Below are 17,679 nucleotides of genomic sequence, written 5' to 3' on the forward strand. Positions count from 1 at the left end.
GTGGTGTTGATTCTTCACAGCCTGTGCATTCTGTGAGCCAGAGTGTTCTGTTCACCAAGCCTGGGACTGCAACATCTGTTTCCTCTCCTGTGATCTCATCAGTAAAAACACCTGCTCCAAGCCTTTCTTCACAGCCACAGTCTTCACCTTCTGTTACACAGTCACCAGAGCCGGCCCTTCAGGAAGGTACTAAAAGGGAATGGGAAGTTACAGTACAGATTCCTGCCCTGTTCCACATCCACACCTTGGAACCTTTATTTGCTGCTCTTCTGTGCTTGTCTGACTGGAGTACACCTTTTGCATCTCTTCAGGCTCCCTTAGAGTTCTTGTTTTATACCACCATGGTTCTAGTTTCTCTTAGCTTTTCTGTTTGATTTCATTTGGCCATATGTCCTCTTTGGCTTGTTTGTCATGTTGGTCTTATATGTCTCTTCCTCAAAACCTCTTCTTTTAGTTCCCTTATTTTTCTAAAAAGCTGCTTACTGTTTTAATTTCTTGGAAGAAAGTTTTAAAAGTAACAAAATAATCGAGTCTTCAGCCATGCGAATTCTGCCCTTATGTTTTAAGTTGTCTCTTGACTGTTACACATTTCTGTATCTAGTATTCCATATCTAATGTACTGTGCTGGTTTGTTTTTTGGGGGGGTTGGGAGGCTGTGTTTTCTCTTGGTTATTTCAGAATTTTAAATTCTTACGGAAAAAGAACTCAGTGTATGATGAAGTAGGCATTAATTTTGTCAAGAACAATTGGATACGTTTAGTGTTCAAAAATAATTCTCAAAAGCATGGTGGGTGTCTGTTACAGCATGTTTTTTACTCTTAAATTTCAAAACCATCTGATATAAATGTTTAAATTTCCTCCTTTTCCTGGTGGAGTGGAGAATGTAAAGAAATAGCTTGTCTGTGAATCAGTTCTGTACAAGCAGAATCAGTACAAGCAAAAAGTTTTTCATTGCTGTAAAGACTCAGTGTAAAGTACAGTGTAACATTTTAAGGAAAATGATAAATCAGTTTTTGGAACCGTGCTTGGCTCTTGCACAGTTTTAGTTGATTTTGGTATGAGGTAGAATTTGTACAGTAGATGTGCTTGCTAGGACAAACTGTTGGTTTATCTTCCAACGAAATCACATAACCATATTTCTAATGAGAAAAAGTATTTTAACTGTTTAACTGTGCTTGCCTTGATGTGCAGTACATATGTTCTTGCAGTGATTCCTGTATAATGTGTGAATATTTGGTACATCAAATACAAATTACTCTAGTCACTACCGAACTTCACTGAATTCAAATACTTCCATATAAGTGAATAATAATGCATTATGTGTATGAACACTCTTTAAAACCAGCTACATACCTGTGTGAGGAACATAAAGATAAGTTGTCAGGAGTTTGCATTGATCTAGTTATATGTAAATTAATATAATTGATAATAAATCCGTGTACGTGATATCACACACTTATTTTTAGGTGATATTTTTAGCAGCTAAATTAGAAGGTGATAAAAAAAGCATTAGAAGCATTAGAAGACTTCAGACTTTTAATTTAGTTTCATTTGAGGAGTCTCAAATACATAATGTACTCTTGCAATACCCTTTTATCAACAATTAAGTGTGATTATTTGTAGAAATTAACCTACTGAAAAAGTAGAACACATCTACTGGATATTTGTCTGTGTTGTTAGACTTCCGAGTGTGTTTCTTATGCAGAGATTAAATAAACTGATATTTTTTTTTTTCTTATAGTGTTGCCTACATGAAAGCATTCTGGAAAACCAGTTTGAATCCATTTTTAAGTGGATTTCATTGTTTTAAGCTCGTGTGTGGGCATTCCTATACACAATTAAGATATTCTAATTGTTTACTTGGCTAAGTTTTAGTAGGACAAAAAACTTAAAATATATTAAAGCCTATTTAATCTTACATAAATATCCATACAAATGTAACACAGATAAACTAATTTGCTTGAAAATGGCATCTTTGAAATGAACTTTTAGAATGTGCACCCTGTCTGGATTTTATTTGCAGACTTTCTTAGGGTTTATATTAATGAGAGGAGCAGATGAGTAAATGAAAATAAAGCAAATAGTTTTAAGAATGGAGTAGGATTCGTTTTGTAAAGACTACTGTTTGTAATATTAAAGATCTTAATACCATGGTAAATTCATGGAAATTATGTGTGTTCTGGGTAGAGAGCCAGTTAAAGATCTTCAGAATATAGTTTATTTTTGCATGTGGTTATTTAATTTTCAGTCAGGCCTCCATTATGAAATTTAAGCCACATAAAATGTATGTTTTAAGTCTTCCATGGGATGAAACATACCTAGTTTATTTCATAGGTAAATCAGTTCTTAGCCCAATTGACCCCTTTGTGTCCTCCCACCTCTATTTCTAGGGTTTGTAAAATACAGTGGGATAAAGCGTTATTATTATATTACAAGTACATTGGCAGCTGTATCTGTAAGTTTCCAGTGCAAGAAATTTGTGGCAATTTAAATATGTGGTTGCATTTTAAGCCAGACTTGTGAAGTAATCTCACTCAAATAATGATTTTAAAGCAAGCTTTTGCACTTCTAAGAGTGGGAGATTTTAACATTTTTAGTAACTCTGTATAAGATACTAAGCAGAACTGAGTTGTCACAACAGCAATCATGATTAGGCACTTGGTGGCACTTGGAACTGCTGTCTTCAGCCACCCATTTCTGGCCTTCAGTTGCTTTCTCCCCTGTGCTGGCCTACTGGTGGCATTGCTTGGCAGTGAACCAGAATGGGAGGCATCTCCAGCTGAGAATGACTTTTAGCTAGGTTATTTTTCATTCAGATCAGTTCTCAGGTTGTTTTTGTGGCCGGGCGGTTGTGCTGGCACAGCACAGGAAGATCCTAAAGGCAGAAATTTGTAGTACTGCTGGCAATGAAAATAAAAAAATCTGTGCAAACTCATAAGGATGTTACGACTCAAACCAGCCAGAGGATTCATTGGGACCTCGTCCATGACTCCTGAACTTATGTGTCACCAGCATATTTTTTAATCTTCTTGTGTATTCTTTCTAAACATGTGCATCTGTTATTTATGTGACCAGTGACTGGAAAAGTGGGAGATTTAGCAGAAGGTGTTTGAATTTTATTTTCTTTTTTTTCTTCCAAAAACCATTCCAAAGACTCCAAAGTAATATTATTAGAATAACTAATTCAGTCTTGTCCCATCTATCCATGCTTGGAATTTTTGCATTGGCATGCCCTTTGCAGGTAGATTTCTTTCTTTCTTGTCCTATTTATATACATGGTATTTGTTAGAGGTCCATCTTCGCGCTCTCTCACTGTGCCCATCTTCTTTTATTTTGGCTTTCTGTGTTTCAGTGTATTACATCTTGTCATCCTGACTTTTTTCCCCTTTTACTTGCATCTTAATTATTTTGTTTGTTTTCCTTCAGAATAAGGAGGTTCTTCTGTCTTATGCAGTTGTTCTGTCTTATTCCTTGGTAGCTCTCCCAGGCCTGAGAACAGATACAGTCTCCTCGGATGTAGTCTAGTTTTGCACAGAGAATGCTGGATTTGGGTTTGGTTTTTTTTTAATCCTTCTTATCAAGTGCATCCAAAGCCTTCATAAAACATAGGACTATAAATCACTTGAGTTAGTCCTGTGTTTTAGCAGTATAAAGATACTGAAGCATTGTACCATCTCGGTTGCAGTTGGCTTGATTTTTTTTTTTTTTTTTAATTTGTTTTGTTTTGTTTTTTTCCTTTATCATTGTGATTCCTTGTATTGTGGAGAAACTTGATTGGAATTGAATGAGTATTAATGCACTAGACAGAATGTAATCATGTCAGTCTCGCTAATTTCTGTATGAAAGTTCAGCTTCTCAAGAATGTTGCGATACGGTTTTCTTGCTTTTTTTTTTTCACTGTTTGAATAGGTATTCTTCACCTAGGTTCTGTTGTCTTTTCGTAAGTGAAATTGAAGTGGTCCTCTTGGGTTTATTTGCTAAACCTTTTTAAAAAGCCATTAAACGAACATCATTTTTAGCCAATGTTTTAAGTAAAATACAATTTGATATAATTGATGTAAGTTGTGGATGGTTATTACCATGATGGTTTCAGATTATGGATAACATAAACCCCACTTCTCTGGTGCTTTATAGTGTTAAAATAAAGTACACTAATGGTGCCAGAGTGCTCAGGGGGAAAAAAAATCTCAAGATCTCAAAAGTCTGAACAATTTTGAAGAGTTTTGAATAATTAGGATATTTTCTTGCTATAGCAATCCATTGGATTGCTAAGAGAAGCAGTGCTCACTTGTATGTATTTAAATATGACTACAGGCCTATTTAAAATCCTTGCTAACCCTGCCCCATGACAAGAGAAACTTAAGATTTCTCAGAGGTGCTGAAACTGCATCAATAATGAGTAATGTAGGAAATCAGTTCTAAGCCATTGCTGCATGCTTTACTCTGTTTTAAAATAGTATATGTATGTGTTGCTTTTGTGTATTGTTCACATATGTTTAAAGTAGATATTCTAAGAAACAAAAAAAAAAAAATAAAATTCAAAACAAAACAACCCCTTCCTCCCAAAATGAAAAAAAAAAAATAAAAATAAGAAACCAGACCAAGAAAAACCAAACCTAACCAAGGAACCAAAAAACCCCAATCCACTACCAAAAAACTTTACAGTTTATGGTTTGGCGGCAACAGTGTTAACAATTGTTGCATTGTTACCGGATCTTAAAAGTAAATAGTATATTTAGGTGCTTAAATATGGGTCTATGACACTTAATTTAGGCATTAACTTAAAAATAAGACTAACCAAGCTTTCAGATTTACCCATCTTAAATTTCACTGACTCTGTTGCAGAGGTATGTGTTTGTAGTCTCGCATATTGCAGCAGCAGTATCTTTCATTAATTTTTGACACTGTTCAGAATTCCAGCATGAATTATTCCAGTCTTAAAAGGGGCAGATGTGCTAAGCAGAAGTTCAATATTAATGTTGTCATAACACAATAAAAATTTGTCTAGGAAAGAATTCATTTATTTCTAGATATTAACTTCTGAAAGTATTTCAGTGGACAGATTGATATTAAATACATATGTAAAAAGTCTGTGTGTATTAACTTCCTGATATACATGCACATACATACACACACATAGATATATGAAGTTTCCTGCTAACTTCTGTGGTACTAATACTTTGCTAAACTAGCCCACTAAAAACTGCTTCTATTGTACTGCTAATATAGTTCATATATGAACTATAGCTCTATAGGCTAGGGCTGTAGATTTTGCATGTTGGGATTTTCTATAGAATGGCTAATTTCTCTTGCTTTTAATGCAGTGATTTGTGACTTTCATTTCTCATCTTTCCTGTCTGTCTGATTCTTATGTTTGTGCTTTCCACTTCACAGGCATGCAGTATGGTGGATATGTTAATAATCAAGCTAGCTCTGCACCAGCTCCCTTGTCATCAAGTTCAGATGATGAGGAAGAGGATGAGGAGGATGAGGAAGCAGGTTGGCTTTAGCTTTACACCAGTATCTTGTTCTCTTCCTACTCAAGCGATGTTCTGTATTTCCATCCCCTGAAACTTTTTTCCTTTAAGATAAAACATCACTCTAACTCATCATGTATCAAGTTAATTAGAAATTTTACAGCTGTTGTTAGTATAGTAACAAAAAGGAGTTCAGTAGTAGTCACCAAGTGGTTCTCTTTTCTCATATTAATATCAGATGGTTTATATATCTAACAAAGTAATAGTCACAACTTGCAAGACTCCCATATTTTTAATGTTTTGATTTGCAGTAGGTTTTAAACTCTTAACAGAAGGTAACTAGCTCTAGAGCTTAGACTGATAGTTACTTATGTTAATCAACTAGATGTAGTTTGTATTGTTAACGTGTAGTAGCGTTTACCTGTCTCTCATCTTACATATAGGGAACTCTTACAATTAAGATAGTAAAGTAAATATTGAAAGGTAATAAGTATGCTTTTTAAGACAGTAAATTAATCTGTGCTGCTTTTTTTTCCTCCTAAGGTATGTCTCTGTGGTCAAGCATGTAGGTTCAGTTTTAATCTCTTTGCTTTGTAGGGAACTTAAAAACTTTTGCTTACTTCTCTCTCTCTCTCTTCAATTTTTTTTTATTTTTTTTTTTTTTTAAGGAAGCAACTTGTCCTGGTTGATTTAAGTGTTAGGTTCATGACTGCAAGGATTCTGCCTGTATTTTGTCAGAATTTGCCTGGCTTTATGAGTTTGATGTTACTCACCACCTTAGATTCTAGGATGCTAAAAATTTCTTCTAACTTAAAGAAAAGGCTTTACAATCTATATATGCATGGTAGCACTGCAAAAAGCATCTTGAGATTGAACATTAGACTTCTCCCTGTGTTGACAGATGGAAGTAATTGCAATTGCACATGCCTTGTGCTAATATACTGTACCCATTTGTGTGTGCAGTTTGGGGATAGCAAACTTTTGTAACTTTAAGCTTATAATTCATATTGTAGCTAGGCAGAAAAAAATCAATGCCATATAATTCTGAGTTGTATTTAAGTAATTATAAAACTAAAGTACTGTGAAAATAGATTAGTGCACACGACATCATGAAAAATGGAACAAAACAGTGATGACATCCAAGTCATAACTAAGACCAGTCTGATGGGTTCATGTTATCAATTTAGGTAATATGGATTCAACTGTTATGTTGAATAATCAGAACATTAGAAGAAGATAGTTGCTATTGTTGTTTTTCCTAGGAGGAAGGCATATTCAGTCGAAGACACTTGTCATTGTTCTAGCTAGCGAAGGACAATATTTGGAGGGTGCAGCATTATCAATAGAAGTGATATTATTACCACCATTCTAGGGGAGCACAAGTATTAGGATACTTTGCATATCCTGTGTAATTCTGGCTATTTCAGATTATTGATTCAGTTTCTTCCTTACCCTTTGTGTGGTAACACAATTGATCTTTCAACGGGCTTCAGTATTAGTAATAAATTATGCATAGTAACTCTAGAATAACTCTACTTTTTAATCTAAGGATACTTTGTAATTCCTTTTTTTTTTTTTTTTTTTTTTTTCCCCCCCTAAAGCTATGAATGTAATTAGACCAACAGCTAGAAAACAATTCTACTTTGGCATATAAAGTTTGCTTTGGCTGTTGTGATACAGCTGCTATTTGAACTCTGCTTTCTAAAGAGTAGTCTAGAAAAGCCAGGAGAGCATTCTGGGTTTTTGTTTTTGTTTTTTTTTTGTTGCAGAGATACCTACTGAATTTTTTGCTTAATCCTATGACAAGGTTTCTATCAAAGGATATACCAGATATTTTTATTTTTTTTTTTTTTTTTTTAGCAATTACAACCTTTGTAGTCTTAGTTTCCTAAACCTACCAGAGACGAAGTTTTCATACTCCCTACCGTCTTTGTCTCACAAGTTTTGTACTTCGATAAAGCCTGTAACCTTTAAGCTATAATTGTATTTAAATTTATCATATGCGAAAGAGTGAAAGGACACCCAAGTTCAATATGTAGGCTACCTGATTATTAACCATCCTGTTTTCTGCCCTGTCATCTGGAGTTAATATAAATCCTAACTACGTTTTGTAGACAGGTTTCTAGCTCAGGCTTTGACACTGTTTTTATGAAGAACAGGCGTTGGACATCTGTTTGCATGTGCTTGTGTAGCTTCTCACTTTTCTGTCACTCTTTTACTATGTTGCCAAAGAGTTCTTGAAAACTCTGAAAGCAAAATTTATATTGATAAAATAACTACCTAACTGTAAAAGCATGTTCTAAGTATTATTTTTGTCTAAGCAGTGTTTTCTAATATTCTTTACAAAACATTTTTTCTGTCTTCCTAATATGTTCTCTTGTCTGGTCCTTATTATGCTAAAATAAACTTTTACAGCTGTCGTAGCTTAGCTTAAGCATAGGAAAAATGTTGTTTAATTTTGTGGAAGTTCTTGTGGTTTTTTTATTGATGGAGAATCTGTGAGATCTCCATGACAAATATGACCAGCATAGAGTTTGAAGCCACATTTGCTCTGCAGGAAGCTATACAACTCACTGAGTTTAGGTCAACTATTTGTTTTCCAGAGGAGAGTAGAACGGGAAAATGTAATTCTAGTAGGTCTGACAGTTCTCAAGAATATCTTACAAATTCTGCAAGTTCTCTAGAACCGAAGACCTGAACTGACAGGTCTTCAGTCAGTATATGAGATACTCAGAAATAGGATTCACTTTCTTATTTGAAATTAGACAGACTTCGTGTTTCAAAATATCTGAGATTATACTTGCTGACTAGAACTTCCCTGTATGTCAGAAATGATGCATGGATTTTTTTTTTGTAGTTGTAGTAGTAGAAGTAGGATTAAGTTACATTATTTTTACTTACAGCATGCTTTAAAAATATATCCTTTCATATATTTGTTAAAGTGTTTTGTCTTAACTTTTCTGGCAGAGCTTGGGAAGTCTATAATATTTCTTCTTTACAAATCACTGTACCATTAATGTCTTCCTAGTGAAAAGAGCAAACTCATTTTATATCAAATTATATTATAGATGGATGTATGTTTATGAATACAATTTACTGTGGGAAAAACTCTGTAAAGAGTGACATAGTAGTGAAATCGGAAAGCTTGAACTAGTGTTTTATATGTTCACAACTGTGCTTATAACCTCTTTGTATGTTTTTGAAATGCAGAACTAGCTTCTGGTCAGACAGAAAAAAATAATTCTTGAAAATTCTTAAGTCTCAATCTCGTTGAAATAATAAAGTATATTTCAACTTTTCTGTACTAGGACTTACCAAACCTTTACAAGCTGTGTTTCTGCTCAGGATAAAAATAACGAATCCTGTTCCCTTAAGCTTCTAGAATAGAAGGAATGATTAAATTTGGTGGGAAAAGAAATCTTGCAGTTATGTTCTATTTATAAATTTCAGGGTCAAAAAAGGGAAATTTACAGTGAAGAACAATCTGAAAACTGAGATTGTGTTAGTTTCACAGTGTTAATACATTTAAAATAAAATGCATTGTTAGCGTTCTGGGTCTTCTGGAATAATTTCCTATTTCTTAGCTGAGTGCTTTAAAGGCAGAATGCTCAAAAATAATCTAGTCAGTCATGATGTCACTATGGTATTAATGCGTGTCCCAAATGTCAGGGATGTTTTATGTTTCCATATGCAGGAGTCTCTTAATTTGGAAATCTCTACTGAAGTGGGATCAAATCTCAAATGTTCCCCCACTGAATTTCTCCCTGATATACTTTCAGCTTCACAGTAGGACGTGTGGTCACAGTTGATCCTTCTGAGTAGAACAGTGTCAGTAGATCTCTTCTGAGTCTGTTCTGCGCAAAAGTTATATATGTAATTGTCTTTTTTGAATTCTTAAATATACTCCTTTTCTTTGGCACTTCACGGCCTGGGGTGTTTTAATGTCATTTCTTTGGAAATGTATGTGTTTTTAAATACATCTTTGTTTGCAGTATTTTTACAGTAAGACGTTCAGGTTGCATGCATAGAGTGAACTAAAAATTAAGCATTAGGTGTCTCTCTGGTATTAACAACTATATACGTACCTATGTGCTTTTTTACTTTTGGCTAGTTAACTTGCATTATTTACTTTTACATGGTTACTTTTTACATAGTTACTTTTTCCTCTACTAAAAGTAATTGTTCAGACTGAATCTGAGACCTCTTGTCAAGTTCTACGGGAAACAGAAGCTTTACATTGAAAACAAAACAAGCTCTGAAGTCCAACAGCACAGAAAGGAGGAAAGAATTAAATACTTGTCAGTTTTGCTTGAAGGTGGGAATGGTGCATACTCTGAAGATGATAGAAATCTTCTTGTTTCCAATTGTGGAGAAAGTCACAATAGAGACTGTTTTAAAAATGTGCATGGCTTCATTTGATGTAGCCTAGACAGTTGAATAGAAAATATTTTTTTATTTCAAGAAACAACTTTTTTCATTGTTTTTGTCCTCTTCCCATTGATCTCTCTCTGGGGCATGTGCTTGCTTGCTTGCTTGTTTGTTTTAGTATCATGTCGATTGTTTCTCTTCCTCCCTCTCCTCTTTGCAGTAGTAACAGCTTTCAAGTCATAGGGCTGAAGTGCTGTTTTTTCCCCAGGATCTTTCTTGACAGTTTCTTACCAAGGTTTTTAGGAAAAAAATCTCTTTATTTCTCAAAAATTTGCCGTTTCTGAAGCATCTAACTTTAAATTATTTTTTTCCCCCCAGCAATTGATAGTTCCTCCACTACAAGCAGTGCCTCTCCTGTGCTGAACAATTACGATGCCCTGGAAGGAGGTGGCTATCCAGGTAAGCAGTTTATTACATATTCATTATGAAGATTTTTGTTTAAAGACTTACCTATTTAGTGTTTATGATTTTCTTCTATTCTGACTGCTGTTTATTGTTAATTAACAAGTAGGTGGAAGGAAATGCCTATGAAAAGTGTGGAGGCAATCATCAGAGAGAACGATGGCGTTTTTAATTACTCTGCACAGTTTTTACACTGAAGTTGAAGTAACCATTTAGTAAAACTTCCCTGCATCATAAGTCATACTTTCCATTGCAATATTGAGTAATGCTGAAATTATGCTCCGTGTGAAAGCAGGCATCTTTCTCTAGGTTACACTGTATGCCTGATTGTGTTGACATTACTAACTGGTAATAGTTGACACGCCATTAAAGTTTTGTGACATCAAGGATATTAGCTTGCATGCATGCTTGGATAAGGTTATTCTTTCTTTAAATAATTTTAAAAAAAAATCTGCTATTTTGTTTATTTTTATCTCTAAAAACAGCAGGAGTGCCAGGTTTGTTCTAAAAACCTGCTAGCAGGCTACCTCAATCCTGAAGTTTGTGGAGCTGCCATATGAGAGCAGGTGGAGAAGATGCTGTTCAGTATAGTTAAAAATAATAATTGGATGAATTTGGGGTCCTCCCCTTCTATCTGTTTTACATTGCTCTAGCATCTGAGAATGTCACAGTAGTTTGCTTAGTTTGATGGGTTTCTGTGTAAAGTGAAATGTCAAGTAAAAAGCTGATATTGCTGTCCACATAGGGTCTAGCTTATACACTGCAGCTAGAGGCATGTGGATAGCAGAGGCATGGCTGCAGGATTATGAATTCTGATTTCTCAGTTAATAAATAACCATTTTGGTTCTCCTGAAGGCATGAAGAGTAACAGAATCAAGTTTAAATTTGTTCAATCTGTTGATTTTTTTTATTTTTTTTTTTATTTTTTTATAAGATAGCATTTTGTTAGTAGCTACATAGATCTATGGTCATCTTCCTATGTGTACCTTCTTTAACAGCATAATTGCAGTAATTGCTAATTTATTTGGTCAGTGCAGATACACAACTTGATGGATAATGCAAAAACTTAAAATGGAAGTATTGTTTGTTACACATCTAGGATTTGACATTTAAATTAAAAAAGAAATAATAAGTGAATTCAATACCTGTGTGGTTTCTTCTGTTCTTCTAGAGACGCGTTCTGTGACCAGCAGCCCAGTTCCTGCTCCATCGGCCCTGCAAACACCAAAAGCTTCTAAGCCCTTTGGTTATGGATATCCCACACTGCAGCCTGGCTACCAAAATGCAGCGCCTCCTACTCCTGTGCAGCCCAGTAATCCAGGACACCATCTTGGGTTTCAGCACTATACACAGGTTTGTATTTTTAAAAGTTACTTCATGAAGTAACTGCATGGGAAAAGTGTTTTCTACAGGATTTTTTTTGTTGTTGTTTCCATATTGTGTTTTTTTTATAATTTCTGAGACAAAAATGTTAACTGTGATATCGATGTCTAGTTCTGGATCCTAACTTCTTATTAGAAGGTTTTTGAGTTAAAATTTTGAGTGTATCTCCAAAAAGTTAGGCTTAACAATTTTGCTTTACCACTTATTACCAGCATCCATGTTTGGTGTTTTAAAGAGCTGTAGTTTATTGATAGGAAACCATGAAGAAACACAATGAAGTACTTGATCGGCAAAAATATGCTGGGGAGGGACTCTTCATTAGGGACTATAGTGATAGGACTAGGGGTAATGGGTTCAAACTTAGACAGGGGAAGTTCAGGTTAGATCTAAGGAAGAAGTTCTTCACAGTGAGGGTGGTGAGGCACTGGAATGGGTTGCCAAGGAAGTTGCAAATGCTCCATCCCTGGCAGTGTTCAAGGCCAGGTTGGACAGAGCCTTGTGTGACATGGTTTAGTGCGAGGTGTCCCTGCCCATGGCAGGGGGTTGGAACTAGATGATCTTAAGGTCATTTTCAACCCTAACTGTTCTATGATTCTATGATCAGAGCACTACTATGAGCTATGATCTCCAGCATTAAATCACCTTACAAGCAAAGCATGGCATAGGGTCCAGAGGAAAGAGCTCTGTAGAGCCTGTGCTATGTGTGTGGTGCACCTGGCTGCCTCTGTCCATTCTTTTTCCTGGTAAAGAGAGGACCAAACACTCAAGAAGTACAGTCAACTGGCTCTGGATGCACATGTGAGTCACGCAAGAGCAGTGAAAATCTGACAAAGAGGCAGATAAGGAGGCAAAATACAAACACAGAAGCAGCGCAGAGAAGTTAGACTTTTCAGGAGTACAAAGTAAAAGAAAAAACCCAATAATTCCAGGTTGCAGCAAGTGAAATTCTGGTTGGACATTTAAAGAGAAAATTCTTCAGAGTAGGAGTGGGGAACAGATTGTGCTGTGAAATCATCAATCCTTAGATATTTTCGAAACTCAGCTGGACAAGGCTATGAACATGATCAAACTTTGAAGTTAGCCTTGCTTGAGCTGTGCATTGGACTACCAGACCTCAAAGCTGCCTTCCAAACTAACCTTTTCTCCTCTTTTGTAGTGTTTTAGTTTAAAAATGAATATATTTTTGAAGTTTTTGTAACTTTTTGAAGGGGGTGGGGGGAAATTGTCAACTTTCTGGTAACTTGTTTTGTTATGCTTGGAAAGCTTGAAATTTTATGTGTGACCTCCAGTGTTGATTTGTATAATGAATTTGAATTTTGTCCAATTATACATATTTGGGTGTTATGTTAATTTTGTCTTAGCGGGTTTTTTAAATTTCTACCGTACAGCTTTTCTCTTGTTTGGGTATGTTACTAATTACTGCTGTATCTTTTTTAGTACATGTCTGGAAGAATTGGGATTACAGGAAGATTTAAGGTTGTTATTTAAACATGACTGTGTGTTTACCCATTTGCCATGCTCTTACTTCTTTTCAGCAATATCCAGGCGTGAACCAGCTGTCCTCTTCTGTAGGAGGGTTAAGTCTACAGCATAGTCAGCAGCCAGAAAGCTTGAGACCAGTAAACCTTACACAAGATAGAAATATTTTGCCTGTATCTTCAGTTCCAGCACCTGTGCCTAACTTGAATTCTGATCTTAGGAAATTAAACTGCAGTCCAGAGTAAGTATACTGTGTCTAGAACAGCATTTTGCATTTTTCAGTGACTAATAATTATTCAAAGTCAAAAACATCTAAACTGACTCCTGACTTTAAATCTTTGTAATGAGCTAATATAACTCACTTGAAAATAAGTTTATCCGCCACATCCTTATGTAAAGGTTGAAATAGTCCTGTCATCAGAATGCGGTGAGTGTGGCTCACTTATTACAACATCAGATCTGCTTAATCTTTGCTTTGTTTTATCCATGTAAAGAAAAAATCTATTAATAAACTGCTTATTGTCATGCAGTACATCTCATAGAATATTTTTATAATATTGTGTAGGACTTTTTTCCAGAAAATTATGATGATCATGTCTAAATAAACAGAATAAACTCTGAACACCTTTTACTGTGATAATTGTAATCATGATTACAATTATTCTTTCACCACTAATTAATATTAAGTAGTATTCCCAACTCAAGTGTACCTAGATAAATGGAAACTGCTGTCTCCCAAAAGATCTTAATTCTAATTCCAAAATAAATTTTATTTATTACTGCAGACTAACTCAGCTTACTACCCTAGTGACAGTGGATGGTCCCACCAGAAATGGAAATCAGAAAACTGAGTGTCTGAAAATGATTCTAAGATGTGGAACACTTTGGATAGCACTATTCGTGCATTGGGATTTTTTTTTTAGTGCTCTTAATGTAGCTTTAAGTCTACCTCCCACTTTATATACACTAAAGGAAAGATTTTTACTTTCTCGATATTTGAGATACTTTTATACTGTTTTCTTTTATTAATACTATTTTCTGAGAACTAGTAAATACTGTATTCCTTTTTTAGTTCCTTCACCTAAAAAAAATCTTTATAATTAGTAAAGAATACAGCATTTTACATAGAGTGTTGTATCTAAAGCAGTTTTACCTCCTTATTGCAAGTTTAATATACCTGCATTGCTGAACTACTAAACTGGGGAGCAGGGGAGTATATTTTTCTTTTGTTTCTTTAGGAGGCATCTTCTAATCTCTTTGATGCATTAGTTTTATTTATTAAAGCAGCTTTGTAAAACAGGAGTTTTTAGATTTTAAAATTCTTTAAGATCAGGTGTTAACACAATGTTTTTAACATCTTTTAAAATTCCATTTTCAACATAATATTTTTCTTTGCTTTCAGTTCATTTCGATGTACATTGACAAATATTCCACAGACGCAGGCTTTGTTAAACAAAGCTAAACTTCCTTTAGGTTTGTTACTACATCCCTTCAGAGACCTAACGGTACAGTAGCTTACTTTTTCTTTTTTTAATATAGGTACTTAATATACCTTATTTTAATTCATGAGGGAAAGGCTTTGGACAAGCCCTTCAAAATTTTTTCTTATTCTTGGAAATCCTTGCTTCTCAGTAGTTCTCTGAATTACTACCCTGTGTTGGGCTCAAAACTGTCAGATAGCTCTCAAAAATGTATTTACATTGGAGACAAGTGCTCATGTTGAATGTGTTATTGGCATGATAGATGCTGTCAAGAGAAGATAAACACAATGCAAGATTGTTCGTAACTGTTAAGCAGCCTTTCTCCATTTGATTTATTTGTATTTATGTGAAAAGGTAAATAACTGTCTGGTATGACTTCTTTTCATAAGATGTGTGCTCTTTGCATAAGGTTTGCTCTGTCATGTTTAATCACACAAAGTTGCTCTGTCTCTCATAATTCCTGTTACTATAGTAACTGTGTCATTGTAACTGTGTAATTTAAAGTAACTTCATTAAAGATCTTATTACAACTTTTGATTTGTGTGATTGGATTAAGACAAATAAATGTTATTTCTCCTGATTTGAATGGGGAGGTTATTTTTAATGGACATCATAATTACTCTAAGAAAATTAGCTAAAAAAGATAAAGATGATAGAATATCTAGTCTTGTGAAGCTTTTATGCACTCTACTGTACAGTAATGTTTTCCATAAAATGTATAGTATACCTTTGTTACAGTTTTCCATTGTTTCTTTTTAGCAATTACCAGTAATAACCTCAAGTACAATAGTGAGATGCAGATCCTGCAGGACATATATCAACCCTTTTGTTTCTTTCATTGATCAAAGGAGGTGGAAGTGCAATCTGTGCTATAGAGTTAATGATGGTGAGTTTTTGTAGCAGGAGAAGCTTGCATTAATAAAATCTCTTTCAAGTATTTGCATCATATCAGTCCATGGGATGCTTTGGATTAAAATGTAGATTAAAATGACAGTGTTCCTAAGGTGGGTTTTGGTTTTGTTTTTTTTAAAAAGCTCTGGATCATAAGTCAAATGTGCTGTGTATTTTCTGAAGCAAAAGGTTGTTTCGCAGCTTTCTGGGAGACAAAATGTAATCATATTATCCTGATTATAATAGAATCAACTTGCTCCATTGACTGCTGTTGCAATAAAAAATTGAAACATGATGACAGCTGATACTGTGATCCAGGCCAGAGGTTATGCAAAACAGTACAAGTTCAAGCTTGTTGTTACTGTGAAATGCCCTATTTGCATTGGTGTTTTACAGTTGGGGAAATACTGTTGTTTGAAATAGGCTTCTTTTGTTTCCAGTTATTTAACTTTGCTGTTGCTTAAGATACTTGAAAAGTTCCTTTGTTTTATGTATCCTTAATGTAATTCTTCTTCTGCTGTTAGTGATAATTGAAATACATCTGCATTAGTTTCCCTTCCCTTTGGCTGCCATAATGTTTTTCTATTTGCTGACAAATATATAAACTTTTTTGAAAAAATAAAACCAACATTTTTTGTTGTTTATAGTTCCTGAAGAATTTATGTATAATCCTCTGACACGATCTTATGGAGAGCCTCACAAACGGCCAGAGGTCCAAAATTCTACAGTGGAATTCATTGCTTCCTCAGACTATATGGTAATAAAGTTTTCATGCTAGCTTCAATACCAATTGCACGTTAATATAAGTGCATTTGAAATCCATGTTGCATTCTGCTCCAGTGGTGTGTATTAATTTTCCTGTGAAGGTCCTCTTAACACCATATAATAGTTGAAATACTTATTTTGAGGTTTAGTAAATGTAGATAGTTAGAAGCAATTGCAATTGTGTGTAGTTCTCCAGTGTAGTTTAATGTAGCATTAGTCTGGTTTGAGTTTCATGCAATGCAGGTTTTGGATTTCTCCCTCATTTTGAAGTTTTGAAAGACAAATGGAGTAACAAGGGAATTATGTTGGGTTCAAATTTTTTATTGGCAATTGTGATAGAAATGATTCTAACTAGGAGTCAGTCTACAATTGCTGTGATACTAGTCTTGCCTCAAAAAAGATAAACAAGGCCTGAGGAAAGGCTCTGTTCATAATGACATTAATAACAACAGCAGAACTAAATTGATTTCTTGTCTTTGAATTGAAATACTGTGGCCAAGACATTTGGCAATGAATAAATACGGCTTCTTACATGGTTGGGAAAAGGATGAAGGTAGAATATTTTAATTCCTCTTAATGGGTTGCATTGTGCACATACAGAAAGAACAATTGTGTTTTGAAGAGTAAATTCCATATCTGGTATCAAAGAGTCATGTTTGAGTTGAGTGTTGGAAGGGGAGACTAAAATACCAAGTTTCTGTTTGGAAGCATAGCATCGTATGCTTATTACAAATGGAAACAACTGAGTACTGGAAATTGTGGTTAAGTCTATCCACGTCTAGTCTTCTAGTTAGTAAAACAGTTTTACTACATAATGTATACCTTGCTTTTTTCTAAGTATTCCCTTTTCCCACTTCCCTTTCTAATGACTAATCACTTTTAACATTTCTTTAAATATGATTTTTGAACTTTTTTTTTTATTTTTACTTTTTTTACTTTGTAGCTTCGTCCTCCTCAGCCTGCGGTATATTTATTTGTTTTAGATGTGTCTCATAATGCAGTGGAGGCTGGATATTTGACAATAGTCTGCCAGTCATTGCTGGAAAACCTAGACAAGTAAGAATATAAATAACCTTTTCAAATTAACTAACATGTTATTATAAACAATACTTACATAAAGTTTTGTAGAAAACTTGCGTATAGTGTTTATATATTCTGTCCTTAGAGGACAGTTCTGTTGCCTGAGATTCTGATATGCAACTTGTATGTCTAAAACCCAAACAGCTGTTGAAGCAATTTACATGATGAAAGCTTTCTTCCCTGAATGTGGTTAAAGGTGGATCTGCAAATAATTTACTTATTAAATGCAAAGTATATGTAGCTGTAAATTCTAGCAACATGTTGATTGTACAAATATCTATAAGCAGCACTCT

The 17,679-nt window shown here is 34.6% G+C and overlaps 1 protein-coding gene across 1 annotated transcript in view; it reads left to right on the forward strand.

Moving 5' to 3' along the window:
• Positions 1-2: 2 nt before the first annotated feature.
• Positions 3-17,679, forward strand: part of SEC24B (SEC24 family member B) — a gene marked incomplete at both ends in the record, with an annotated part of 26,967 nt that continues 9,290 nt past the window's right edge. Inside the window, 9 exons of the mRNA XM_010015706.1 lie at positions 3-186; positions 5,395-5,499; positions 10,224-10,304; positions 11,479-11,660; positions 13,226-13,410; positions 14,572-14,674; positions 15,410-15,536; positions 16,189-16,298; positions 17,250-17,362. Coding sequence (XP_010014008.1) covers positions 3-186; positions 5,395-5,499; positions 10,224-10,304; positions 11,479-11,660; positions 13,226-13,410; positions 14,572-14,674; positions 15,410-15,536; positions 16,189-16,298; positions 17,250-17,362 — 1,190 coding nt within the window. The remainder of the gene's footprint in view (positions 187-5,394; positions 5,500-10,223; positions 10,305-11,478; positions 11,661-13,225; positions 13,411-14,571; positions 14,675-15,409; positions 15,537-16,188; positions 16,299-17,249; positions 17,363-17,679) is intronic.

Source organism: Nestor notabilis, unplaced genomic scaffold (assembly GCF_000696875.1).
Source record: "Nestor notabilis isolate BGI_N333 unplaced genomic scaffold, ASM69687v1 scaffold29785, whole genome shotgun sequence".
NCBI classification, from domain to species: domain Eukaryota; kingdom Metazoa; phylum Chordata; class Aves; order Psittaciformes; family Psittacidae; genus Nestor; species Nestor notabilis.